Source organism: Egretta garzetta, unplaced genomic scaffold (assembly GCF_000687185.1).
Source record: "Egretta garzetta isolate BGI_Z169 unplaced genomic scaffold, ASM68718v1 scaffold118, whole genome shotgun sequence".
Taxonomy (NCBI): domain Eukaryota; kingdom Metazoa; phylum Chordata; class Aves; order Pelecaniformes; family Ardeidae; genus Egretta; species Egretta garzetta.
In genome coordinates this window covers 3,171,422-3,185,161 of record NW_009260484.1, presented here as the reverse complement: position 1 = coordinate 3,185,161, position 13,740 = coordinate 3,171,422, and the positions used below count along the sequence as shown (strand labels likewise).

Here is a 13,740-nt window from a genome sequence, read left to right as displayed (position 1 = left end):
CCACAGAACAGATATAGCAATGGCCTGTCCAGATGGCCAAGCAGTTGATGCAGAGCAAGTAATGGAATATATTCCAGTTTGTAAAAATGTAGTTTGCTTTAGTAAACCTTTGTGCAATTTCTGGATGCACTGCTGGTTTTTATTTTAGGATATCTTGGTCATATAAACATTCAAACTGAAAGTCTCATGAAAGATATAAATCTATACAAAATCAGATAATATATTGGAATTGCAGTATTCCTTCTCAGTAGGAATACTATTAATTTTTAGTCACAAAATCAAATCAGTGCTTTTTGTGAATATCGCATACTTCTTACATAGATTTGTTCAGTACAACTTCATACGCTGCAGGTTTAAGCATTTGGTTGCTTCTTACTCTTTTACTTATTGACCTGAATAGGATAGGATTCTCTGAAATTATCAGAAATAACAATAATATTTGCTGAATAATTTTCTTAAGAGCTTTTACTCTGTTGCCTTTTGTGGGGGAGATTATGTGTACTCTTGAGAGGATTTTAAAGCAAGCAATAGAAATTTGGTGACTTAGCTGCCAGAGACATCCAGACTTAGCTCTGTATGATGAAAGTTTTCTCTTAAATAATAATAATAGGGGTAGTAAAATAAAAAGTGACTTGAAACACTTCCTGGCTTGTGCTTTTTTTGTTTTATAGATTGTGCAGCCTGCTTGCTTTGAAAGAGTTATTATCCATAGAATCAAAATACCTTTTATCCATAATTAGTTTAAAGATAGCCCAGACAGTGCTTGGTGTTTATAATCTAAAGCGCTTTACAAAAAGCAATTCAGAAAATCCTACTAATTGAGCAGTTCTTGTTCCTTGTAGTCCTATCTATTGTTTTTATTTCACTTACTTTGTCTGTCTTTTGTTTTAGGAAAGATGTAGTCAATGCACAAAGCATGGTAGTTGAGCTCTTTCCAGGTAATGCAGATCTGGATTCTGATGTTGAACTGGATAAGGCAGTGACTCAGATCAGTCTGGACTTAATGGATGATTACCCTGCCTCTGATCCAAGATGGGCTGAATCTGTACCTGAAGGTAAACATAATGGTGGTTTTGGTTATTTTTTTTGGGGGGGGGGCGGGGGGGGGGGGAGGTTGTGGTGTTGATTGTTGGGGGGGCTTTTTGGTTAAAAACTGTCTATAGTACTCTAACTAAAATTATAATTTAAGCTTTGCAAAACGGGCATAGGTGTCCCTTGCCCTCTTCCACCACTAGATGTATTTCCAGAGAGGCTTGAAGATGTGTCCTATGAGACTGCCAGATAAACTTGCAGTCTACTGTGGTTAGTTCTTGACTTCATATAGTAAACACAAACATCGGAGAAAGGACCAGGTGGTGTAAGTTTAGTGTTTCCGTGATTCCTTGATTACGTCTAAATTATTTTCCACAAATAGATATGTTGAGAGAAAGAGTTTATTTTGCTCATGCTTAGCTCTTTGTCAGCGTGGCTGCACAGCTTCTGGTGGGCTTGGATCCTGGGTAGAGTGAGCTCATACCCCTCTGGGGGCATTAGTATTTATGTCTGCCTAAAAGAGGACTAGAGAAATTTATTTTGGAGTATTTGTTGTATGTGAAGGATTAAAGCAGACATGTTTTCAGCAAGAAACTTCTTTGTTCATGCTTCCCTGTCTCTTATGAACAGTGTTAATTTGAAACTGTCTCCAGCACCTCCAAGAAGCAGTTGCCAGTTACTGAGCAGAAATGTAGTTTGAAAGTTCATGTAGTAAATAGTTACAGATGGATGATGCTTTCTGCTGTTGTTTCTGTGTGGCAGGCAGTTAGAAATTGTCAGGCATCAGATCCTCAGTATTTTCTGAATCAACTTTATTTTTAATTTGTCAGCTTATCTGCATTTATTCCCGGCTAAAGCAAGTTGGTGGTCTTTTGGCTTAAAGCACAGTTAGAATATACAAAAATTCTGAAATAGGAAAGTAACTTGGGCTCTGGAGAACTCTGCTGAGGTGAGATACTTGTGAGGATATTCACGAGGAAGCTTCTATTATCCTTATTGACTCCTTTAAGGACCTGATTGTCCAGACAGAAATGTTAGCTGGCTTTTCAGATGCAAGCTTATTTGAGGAAGAAGAAAAGTAGAGCAGAGCTGGGCAACCACTTATGTTGTGCAGTGGAATTTTGCAGGCAACAGAGTCAATTAGGTCTGAATGTCTGTTGACACTTGATTTTGTAGTAACTGTGGTCTAGGGCATAATAAATTTAGCAATAGCTAGTCCACACTGCAGATAAAAATTTGCATCTGAATCTTACTAAAACTTGAATAAGCTGGTGAGCTGCTATTTTAGCAGCACAATGAATTGAGTGCCTCAGAGCAGTTGTACTGATCTAAAAATACTTGATTTTTTCTAAAGGCTTTACTTCGGCTATGACAGAGTTCAAAAAAACGCATTAAAAAAGGCATGGTAAACAATATATAAATGTGTGTGCATATGTTTAAAAAAGTGTGGTAACGCTATAGAAATTTATAGAAATATGTTTACCTTGGAGGTAAAAAAAGAGTTATCAAAGTAATGAAGATGTCAAGTGCTCTAATCTAAGATTTTTGTCTTTTTAGAAGCAGCTGGTTTCAGCAATACATCTCTCATTCTTCTTCATCAGCTAGAAGATAAGACAAAAGCACATTCCTTCTTCATTGACTTTCTTCATCAGGTAAAATTCTACTGTTCTTTTGGTATCAGCGCACACAGTAGAGTATTATTTTGTCTTAAAGTAATTATTCTAGAACAATGCTTAATGTGCATGTCTTGTTTTATGGTTTTGGTCTTTTTTAATAAAAGGTTGGTGTATTTGAGCGTCTGGGCAGTTTTCCAGTACGAGGGATGCCCATGGCAACTCGATTGTTGCTCTGTGAGCATGCAGAGAAACTGGCAGCAGCTATTGTTCTCAAGAATCACCACTCCAGGCTGCCTGATCTAGTGAATGCTGCTATACTGATAGCGTTAAACAAAAGGGAGTGTGACATTCCACCCAGTCTTACCCCTGCAGATGTGTTCTTTCGAGAGGTAAGAAACCTGTAATTTCTCAATCGTTATGTAGTATCGCATGTAGTAAAAGTTGCAGTGCTTTATTGTGTACTTTGAAGCTTTGCCCTTTAAAAATTGATTCAACTTTACACAATTTCCCTTTGAATAGGGATGGTGTGGTAGTATTTTCCTCACTTCAGTGTACATACCTTCTTATGTCTGCAGCTGAAACATGAATTCTGACAAATTTCTCGTAGCAGAAGTTATCATTGCCAGCTAACCTACATGGATGAGCAATGAAAAAGACGAGTGAAATTCTCTGGCACATCAGAAAACGTATACTAAATTATCATTTTTAAGGGGTGAAATGAAGCGTATGAAGCTTTCCAGATAGGAGAGCTGATATGATGAGCTGTCCTGGATGGAATTGTGTCAGTTCAGTGTCTCATAATTTTTTGTCCTCTCTAACATTAGTGAATCTAAGCTAGTTCTCAGTTTATGCTGCATTCCAGTCAAGCACCCAGTCTTCATTTATTTCTTCCTTCTTGAGAAGAGCTATACACAAAACATTTATTCTTAAGTTTTTTCCAGTAGAGGACGGTAGTTGCTAATGGAGAAAAATAAATAGAAAATAAAATAGAAATAATAGTCTGCTATTTTAAAGCAGGTAAGTTATCCAGTATACTTTATCTAACAAAGGTTCTACTGCCAAATGTTTCAGAAGAATATGGAGGAATATGCTTAATGGAAGTTTATGGAGTTGCCTTCAAAAAAGAGTTTGTTGGGTTTTTTTCTTCTTCCAGATTTAAGTCCAGAAATAAGGCAATTCTTGTATTCTGAGTATGGTATGAAATATAAGCTGGTGATTTCATTATCCATTTGAGTAGTTGATACCTTTTAATATTTTTAGCTATTGATGTGGTTTCTACTGATATTTGTTTATTTTTCATACTACTCATTACTGGGCTTTCAGGAAATGAGCTAGTAATGGATATGTTTTCTTTCTCTCTTTGAGGTGTCCCAGATAGATTCCATCTTTGAATGCTTGCTAGAAGAAGAGGAACAAATCCTGAAAGATATGCCTATTGAATCAATTGAGTGGGCCCAGATAGTTGTCAATGTGAACAACATCATTAAGGTATAGAACTGCATTAACTAGATGGTTGTGGGAGGGGAAGGTAAATATTGAAGAGTACGTCTGTACATCTGAGTTACTGATATGAGAACAAAAGTGAATGCACTTTTCACATGTCCATATGCATTAGGAACAAACAGATGGTCTCATGTGGAATTAGGGACATTCTTTTTCCTCCTGAGCCATGGCTAAAGAGAATTTAAGAAGTTGCAGCATTGTTGGAAGTTGTGAAAGCATGAGCACATAGCAAAGAGTGAAGCGCTTATGCCTGAGCACCGAGGATTCCTGCTCAGTCAGTATGCGCTCTTCTATACAGCTGAGAAAGTGGTGTAGAAAGAAGGGGGATATGAAAAGAACATATCAGAATGAGAAAAGATAACATCTTTTACAGTCTGTGTATATGCAGATAGACTTGAAAGTACTTATACTCTTGCCTTTCAATAGGACATGCTACAAGCTGCCTGTCAGTATCGTCAGTCTAGAGCCTCTTTATATAAAACAGGAGAGCTTCCAGAAAGAGAACCTGAATACATTCCATGGACCGGTGAGAAATTACTATTACTAGTTTATTAATTATGTATCCTAAACAAAAATACTTTCATAAGTTTCAGAACACAAGAATTTCAATGTGAATGTTCAACTTACTGTTAAAAGCTTCTACAAGGCTGTCAGTAAGAACAGGAGAAGCTAAAGGTTTCATTTGGTGAATGAAATGGAATGAATCAATGAACACTTACCTTGTCCAGTACTGATGATAATTCTTTAAAACTTACATTGTAAATTTGACTACAAAAAGAAAGTTTGGGAGACAAAGCTAATTTTTTTTTTTTTTAGCATGCACTGGCTCTGGTTGGCAGACCTATGGTATAAATAATGTTAAAATTAATCGTAAAATGTGATCTATAACTGGTTTAAAAGGACTGATGATTCTTCACTTCCTTCAGTGTTTTATTTTGATGGTTTAATATCACGAAAAACTATCAGAACAAATGTTTGCAGAAGCAAGCACTTTCCAGTAGGTGCTTAAGCTTCCCTGTGGCCTCTATGTATAAAACACACTTACTTACTGCTCCCAAGATAAAAATCTTTTGAAAAGCAGAACCCATGCAAGCTCTTTCGGTGTGTTATGTCTTGATGACTACATCCAAGTATTCAGATGAGTTTAACAGAAGTTGCCTTTACCTTGTGTGTGTTCTCTACTTTGCTTACAGATCATGCAAGTGATTCTTTTCTTCTGAAAAATAGCTGGTATTGGTAGCTGGCAGTGTAGATCTGTGTAGTTCAGGGGGTGATTTTGTTTCTGTTCTTTTTAATTTACTATGTTTTGGCCAAATTTAATATGTAAAGGTAGATGGGAGTATGTGCTTGTTTTGGTTTGTTTTGTGGGTTTTTTTTATAGCATCGCTTTTATTTTAAAAATTAAAATGTTTATTAGCTTGGTTGCTTTCTATTTTTTTGATTATGTGTAGTAATGTTTTTTGCTATGCTTCGGCGTAGATTCTTGCGGGGTAGGTTTGTTGTTTTCATGTTCGCTGTGTCGTTTTCCCAAGCATCTAGCGGCGTTCGTGCAGCGATAATACGTCAGCATGGAATCATTCTGAAGATGGTGTATCCCCAGGTGGACAGCAACCTCCGTAGCATTGTGGCTGAACAGTTGGTGGCACTACTGGATTGTTTTCTAGATGGTTATGTTTCTCAGCTGAAATCTGTGGACTGCCCTGCTGATCAAGAGAGATACAGTAATGTGGAAATGGAATATGTGCAGAAAAGAGCAGAACTCCTGTCCCCTCTCCGTAAGTACTGTCTGTTTTCCTCAATGGAAGGATTAAATGTTCGACTCGATGAGGAAATGATGCAAATCTGATAGAGTAAACGGCATCTGTGTATGAATTCTGTTTGTCCTGCATGTTTGCCTTCAAGGGTATAAATGGCTGGTTTTATGATTTAATGGGATACTTAGAAAATAACAACAGGTTACAGAATTGCATCTAAGGCTGCACCCGTGCCCATACCTCTAATACAACAGGTGCTTGAATTTTTTTCTTTTGCTACCTTGTTACGGTTTTCTGGCAGGAGTTGATCTTGTACCAGCTGGCTGAAAATAGCCTATAAATGGATTTCTAAATGTTTATATTGTTGCTAGTTGACATTAACATATATGCCTGAAAGTTTGTTTATTTGTTTAGTGTTTATCAAGAAAAAGTTACGTTTTGAATCTTGATTATTTAATAATCAAAGCTGCTGTTTAACATGTCAGATGTGGTCAAGTCTTTCATGAGTAATTGAAAGCAAAAACCCCCTTGTTAAGTGGAAATAACTCTGAGCCAATACATTTTATTGAGCTTCTAAAGTTTAATTTTTTTAGACTAAAAATGCACGCTATAAATAGAACAATCTAATAATCACTACCTTTTAATATTCTTAAACCTTAAGAAAAGTCTCTTAAACTATCATTGTCAGTTTTACTGACATTCATGGGCTCTGTTAGCTTATGAATACATTTTATATCATTATGTTCAATCTAAAGTTAATATTTGCTTACAAACAAAATTCTGCGTTCTGCTAACTCTTATGTATTTGACTGGACCAAAATGAAAGTTTTTAAATAATAGGATTTGTAATAAAAAATGTTATTTTTACTTGTTCTATTTGTTACCAAAAGCCTTTGCCTGCTGCTTTATCACTTTATGCAATTAAGTGGGTCTTAATACAGATATCATGTCATGGGTTTATCTTTTTTTTTCACCCCATCCCCTAAAGGCACAAATAGCTAATTTTCAGAGAAAAGAGGATGTATACTGGCAACTTAGCATTCTAAACTTCTCTTCTTCCCTCTTGTATTGGGGGACAGAGGTGCTAGGTGTGTGAGCTTGCATGTGCACAGGGTACAGATGCAGTAAGGTGAATGTTTCTTTGGGAACATGTAAGTACCTCTGTGATGGAAACACTTAAGGCTTGTTCTCATTTTCCTGGTCTCTGCTCTCAGTCATCCGACAGCCAAAGATGAGCTTGTTTGATATAACTTTTTCTTCTCGGTTACTTAGTTTCCCTGGGACAGTATCAGATGGCAGCTGCTTTAGCAGAGAAGTACTGTGACTTTGATATCCTGGTGCAAATGTGTGAGCAGACGGACAACCAGGCCAGACTGCAACGTTACATGAATCAGTTTGCAGATCAGGTAACTCTTTTTTTTCTAATTCCTTTAGATAGTGTTTTATAATACATTTGCACTTGAAATGTTGCAAAAGTTTTGATTTGGGGGGGTGGTGGTATCTGGTTTTTTTAAATGTGTATGTATTTACATATACGTACAAGGGATAATGTGGAAAATTGGAGTCAAGACACACTGCACAGAACTCAATGGCATATTTTACCCTGAGACTGGAAAGCAAGTCAGGAGAAATATGGGTGCTAGCTCTATGGGCAGTGGCGTTTCATGGGACCTTCTTTGTGCCTGAAACACCCTGTCTCACCCTTAACATCTTTTGGCATTTTGTGACTTGTTCACTGAGGTGCTGTAGTCAGTGTACTGTTGTTTTATTAAACTAATGTACTGTAAATTGAAGGATAACTTCCAAAAGAGAAGATTGTTAAATGTATAAATAGAAAAGTAGTTAAGAAGAGTAGGAAGACAGGGATGTTGCTGTGGTCTTTTTTTATTGTCCTGCCAGGTACCTGTTGGAAAAAAAAAAAAAAAAAAAAAAAAGGAAAGCTTAAGGAAAAAGCCATAGAGACTACTTGAAGTCAGGGGGGCTGGGACAAAGGTTTCCTGATTTGAGAGTTGGTGAGATCAATTTGTTTAGTTTTCCACAACTATGGAAAGAGAAGTCCTGCAGCCTACGGGTTTCTTAATAAAGATAGTATAGAAAGGTTGTTTAATAAGAACAAGCAACAGACAGAAATTATAGTAAACTGTTTAATAGTGAGTGTTAAATACTCACACATACTGCCACAAGAAAGGGATAAATTCTCTATTTGTTCTCTGCAGATGCTTTTTTTCTTTTAGAGAAAAAAAGTAACACTAAGGTAATAATTTCTGAAAAGAAGTTACTTTAGCAAATGTAGAGCTGTATAGATCAAGTCTAATGGATAGACTATCAGACTGGTGGCCTCTTCAAACTTTATTTCCTAAATTGTTAATGCAATTAAAATTTAGCATTGTTCTAAAATTACTCTGAAAAGACTAAGTCAAATCTTAAACATAAACCCTGACTGGTTATGTCGTGTTGAAGTTTTTGAGGATAAAATAGCTGTGTTTTTTTAAAAAAAGACATTTTTTAACAATGACTGAGAGAAGTACGGTTATAGGTTCAGTTGGAGACAGAGGGAATGTTTCAGAAACAGTGACATCAGAAGCAAACTTGTACATGAAAGAAATTAGAGTCTTTGGGCAGGGGGGGAACAGGTAAAAAAATAAGATTAGAATTGTGGATAATGTGATACCTGTTTCCATTCTTGTGCATTAACGTGAAAAATTTACATTTGGCACCTCCTTCACTTCCATTGAAGGATAAACCCTGCTGTGTTTATCTGCATCTCTTGCACTGTAGCTGATGAATTCTTTAAACGCTATTTCTATCAGAACTCTTAAGATTTTTTTCATCAGCAGTATGTTACTTTTTTGTGTGTGTGTCTTGTTTTGTTAAGCAGGTTCTTACTAATTGTATTTTATGAAACATTTTGCCTTAGAAGACAAACAAGGTATTTAAATCTAACTTTTAAAATCTTCAGAATTTTTCAGATTTCCTGTTTCGCTGGTATTTAGAAAAAGGAAAGCGAGGGAAGCTGTTATCCCAGCCTATTGCTCAGCATGGACAGCTGGCCAGTTTCTTGCAAGCTCATGAGCATCTGAGCTGGTTACATGAAATCAATAGTCAGGATTTCCAAAAGGTAGGATATCTTAATACAACCAAACTGAAATATCATATCTTAAATGAGTCGAGTACATATTTGAGTAGGCAAATTATCTAATTCTGACTCTTCATCATCAAAAGAAGACAGCTTATCTTGGTGACTTAAGGGAGAGATGACATGGATTATTAATGGACTACCAAAAGCCTCCCTCCAGGCACCATCTGGTATATCATATAAGCCGCTGCACCATGTACTGGAAGTTAGGGCAGCTTTTCATCCTTTGTTGGTGATTAATATTTTGTATCAAGGAAGTTTTATATGGCTGTCTGATCACCACTTTGGTGGAATTGGGAGTTTACAGTGAATATTAATAGCATTATGAGATTATCCAGCATGGGAAAAACTGAAATTTATATTTCAAAACTAACAATTTAAAGCAAAGGAATTTGGAGGTATCACAAAAGTAAAAAAAGATATTGATTACTTTAATCCCTTGTACTCATAGCATAAAAGCAATGGGGTTTTTTAATAGCTAATGTGCAGGTGGATAGGTTAATGTTACGCTGTTTTAAAACTTGATTCTTTGTTGCCTTGTCGGCTGCCCAGTTATTCTTCCCCTACTTCCTGTTGGTCAGTCTTCCCTTCCTTCTGCTAGGTTTATGAACGTATTTCATTTCAGCAAATAAACTAATTCTAAAGAAAAATGACTTCTTCTGATCCATGTGCACGTTTATTAAGCATGCAGAGCATGGAAATGTTTATCATACTGCAAATTATTGGTTGTTAATACTTTCTGCCTTTTAAAAAAACCCACACAAAACCCAAAAACAAACCAACAAAAAAACCCAACCACCACCAAAACCCCAAAACCCACCCTGTGAGTCTTCTAATATTCTGTTTGTGTTGACTTTTATAGCAAAGCACTATGAAGAGGGGACTAGGATTCTAAAATATACAAGTAATTCACTCTGGATAGTTTATTTCTGAGTAGGAGCTCAGAAATTTTCTGCTCCTTTGTCCAATAGATAAATAAATTCTTGCCTAAACGTTTGGTTACTGCAGCAGTTATACATATAATTCTGTTTTTTCAAGTTCCTGAATTAACAAGTGAATCAGTCTGTATGCAAAGTTGTCCTGTCAAAGTGTATTTGCCTGGCTTTTATGGCAAAGCCTTGAATAAGATCCCAGAGGTATAAAACGTGAAGTTGTAATTTATCCTTTGAGCGTAAGATAGTTTTTCTTAATTAGTAATGAAGATGGGGTTTGGATACAATTGAAGTAGGGATCTATGTCTCTTCCTGAAGAGTGTAACGCGGAGTTTTAATGTGCAAGTTGTATGACTTTTAAAAAATAAGGGTTATAGTATTACAAACAATAAATAGCTGTGAGACTGCCGTGCAGGTTAAATCCTGATCTGTTAACCTTCTGATGTTAAATTCTAAAACTGATTTCTAACATCTTTATTAATTTCAGGCTCACAGAACGTTGCAGACTTTAGCAAATATGGAGACCCGATACTTTGCAAAGAAGAAAACACTTCTTGGCTTGAGCAAATTAGCCGCGCTAGCATCTGACTTCTCAGAAGATATACTGCAAGAGAAAATAGAAGGTAAGAAAGAAAAACAGCAAAGGACAGAACAGACTAATGAAGTTACTGAATTAGAATCATGTCAATTTTGCAGGTAGTTAATTTACTAGGCTGAGGGCTCTAATACGTTAGGGATAAACGGGCTGATGATTTTGCATTGCAGGATAAGGAAAACTGCATAAGGCAGTAACCTTAGTATTCACCTTCACCTGTGAGTTAGGGCTATGAGCAAGGGAAATTTGTACCTTTTCACTTTTTTCTACTAAAACAAAATATTGGCATAAATAACAAGCCGCACAGTCTTTTTGAGAAGTCATTAGACAGTTCTGAAGTAAATGAAGCTGTACTTTGTATTTCAGATGCAAGGTAAAAATTATTTAATTTCTTAAAGCTGGCTCTCAATTTTGAATTCTTCTAAAGTCCTGAGACTCTTATGTTGTATCGTAGTAATGTGCCTGTAAATGTATACATTTGTGATCAAGAAGTGCTTTCTCAGCGCCTCTCTCTGCATCTAGAAAGGTTACAGTGACAGAGTTTCATTATGCTCTAGCTGAAAGGATATTAACGGGAAAAGTAGGAATACCTGTTCTGTTTCATTACCAAATGCAACGGTTCCACTGCTCTGCTGTTCCTATCACTTTGGAAAATACCATTTTCCTGATACAGCAGCATGTGCTGCACAAACAGTGAGTTTGTGGAAAAAATAGTTCAACACCAATAGTTAATCTAATACTGGCCACCAGGGGAAAGCTTTGAAATATTACTCAAGGTTACTGCTCAAGCTTACTTCTATTTATCTGCCTATTTATCCACATATGTTTTGTACAAATCTTGAAAGAAATCCTGTTAAAAAAGGCTGGCAATAATTATGATAACTAAGTAGGCTTCACAAATTATTTTAGCTTGTAATAATAATGTATTGTCTGCCCTTCAAATTCTAAAGCATTGCATGAAATCTTGAAGTTGAAATTTGTTTTTCTTACCACTGTGAGAAAAAAATATGCTAATGTGAAGAATCTCATCTTCAGATAGGAAAACCGTAGAAAAATGAGGAAATCAAAGCTTTATTTCAGTAGGGTAATGAACTGTCAAAACTTGGTCTGGACTTTGCTCTGCTGCATGTTTCTGTATGACACATGACATGGCTTTTAAAACTCAATGCTCTTTGTGTATTGGTTTTCTGTTGATAAAGAAGAATTATTTCTGCTGCATTCAACAGATAAAATGCTCCCTTCTACCATGCAATGGAACTTTGGGGGGTGGGGCAGCAGGGTTCACATACTGTGGCTGAAATTATTCCATTTTGACTGTTTCTACCTAATAAGTTTATAACCCTGAAGCAGATGATACTGGAAAATAAAACAATCAAAAAAGGAATAATTCATGAGGTGGAGCAGGTCCATGGCACAAGTCTTCAGCCAGAAGGTAGCTCCTAAAAATCGCAACCACCTTACTTCCCTGCATAATGCAACAACTTCCCTCCAATCCTGTGCATGCATTGTGTGGTTTTGAGAAAGAAGAGTTACCAGTCTGCATTACACTGAAAGCCCGAGTGGAAAGTAAGAAGAACTAGGTCACCAGGATGACAGTATTGAAGTGGAAGTATTTCTGTGCTTTAGGACCATTAGGTGTCCAAATAGAATGCTTCATAACAAACATTTGTAGACCTGAATAATATTGTGGTTTGACAGTTACTACTGTTCCATAGAATTTATTATTGCATTTTAATAACATGAAACATTCATTTCTTTAAATGACTACAAGAAATATCGGAACAGGAACGCTTTCTGTTACATCAGGAGACTCTTCCTGAACAATTACTGGCAGAGAAACAGTTGAACCTCAATGATATGCCAGTGTTGTCTGCATCTCAGCTCATTGGTGTAAGTATCTCATGTTTTCTTCATTACAGAGGTAAAGTTCCAGTTTGTTTTCTGCCTTTCTGTGACAAAATAAATGAGAAGATCACAGCTGTCTTTATCCCTAACATGACTTGCTAAGCACCTAAAGATCTGATACATGAATTTGTTTGTTTGCTTAGTTTCTACCAGCACCAAACTTCAGAATGCTGTTTCTAGTTCAAATTTCTTTTTGTTGAATGCACGCTGCTAGGAGAAGAAGCAAATCAAATCAGTGCCAGAAGCTGATATACTGGTTTAAACCAGTTCTTGGATACGAGACAATTTTTACCTTCTGTTACATTCTCAGTAGGGCAGAACTTGGAAGGCAGAAGAAACAAAGAATTCCACCTTAGTGGAGAAGGGTGCTGCAATCTAGAAAAAGAAAGGGCTAGAAGCAGGAAGAGGCTTTTGGTCACCTGTTGCAGCAAGGCACCCGAAGTCTTTCTGCTACTTTTTTTCCTTCTTTTTCAAAAACAAACCAAAAAACCCCCAGTCCATACTGAAACAAAACCATGAGCTGCTCCAGTACTGGGATCACTGACTGGCTGACTCCCTTTCCACACACCTTTCTCATGATAGCCAGCAACCAGTAGCCTCATTGTTTCTGCCTTGTTGGAAGCATATTTTTACCATCCAGTAATGCACACAAAAAATATTCCATGAGCAACAACAATACGTTGTAAAACAAATTGGATCCTGTCTAGGTGTCAATTTTGCAACTCCTTACTTTTCCTGTAATCCTGTGGAAAATCAAAAGCTGATAGTGTGCTTGTTTTAATTTTCCTCATTTTCTTAAGACAACACTAGTAGCAGATTCTGAAGTCATTACCTGTATCTTTTAGTGAGACTATCTGTGGCATTGGGGGGGAGGGACACACAGGGACACAAGGAAGTGTCACTTGTGACTTGGCAAGCGCTGGCACCATGACAGTTCTCCTGAATTCTCTCTATTGTCAAACCAGTGTTCATACTCGCTACTTGCAATGTGAGAGTGAAACTCAGAAAGGGTGCAGATTCTGAAGTCATTACCTGTATCTTTTAGTGAGACTATCTGTGGCATTGGGGGGGAGGGACACACAGGGACACAAGGAAGTGTCACTTGTGACTTGGCAAGCGCTGGCACCATGACAGTTCTCCTGAATTCTCTCTATTGTCAAACCAGTGTTCATACTCGCTACTTGCAATGTGAGAGTGAAACTCAGAAAGGGTAAATAAAAAGAACATTAATGTTAATTTTCCTTTAAAGTACTAATTTAGAATTTGG

The 13,740-nt window shown here is 36.8% G+C and overlaps 1 protein-coding gene across 2 annotated transcripts in view; it reads left to right on the top strand.

Moving 5' to 3' along the window:
* The window catches only part of NUP133 (nucleoporin 133), a 41,985-nt gene that overhangs the window by 20,643 nt on the left and 7,602 nt on the right, over positions 1-13,740 (top strand). For both annotated transcript variants that reach the window (XM_035899660.1, XM_009644145.2), the window contains exons 13-22: positions 892-1,055; positions 2,590-2,684; positions 2,813-3,037; positions 4,014-4,136; positions 4,578-4,677; positions 5,684-5,926; positions 7,178-7,311; positions 8,865-9,023; positions 10,461-10,596; positions 12,340-12,458. In XM_035899660.1, coding sequence (XP_035755553.1) covers positions 892-1,055; positions 2,590-2,684; positions 2,813-3,037; positions 4,014-4,136; positions 4,578-4,677; positions 5,684-5,926; positions 7,178-7,311; positions 8,865-9,023; positions 10,461-10,596; positions 12,340-12,458 — 1,498 coding nt within the window. The remainder of the gene's footprint in view (positions 1-891; positions 1,056-2,589; positions 2,685-2,812; positions 3,038-4,013; positions 4,137-4,577; positions 4,678-5,683; positions 5,927-7,177; positions 7,312-8,864; positions 9,024-10,460; positions 10,597-12,339; positions 12,459-13,740) is intronic.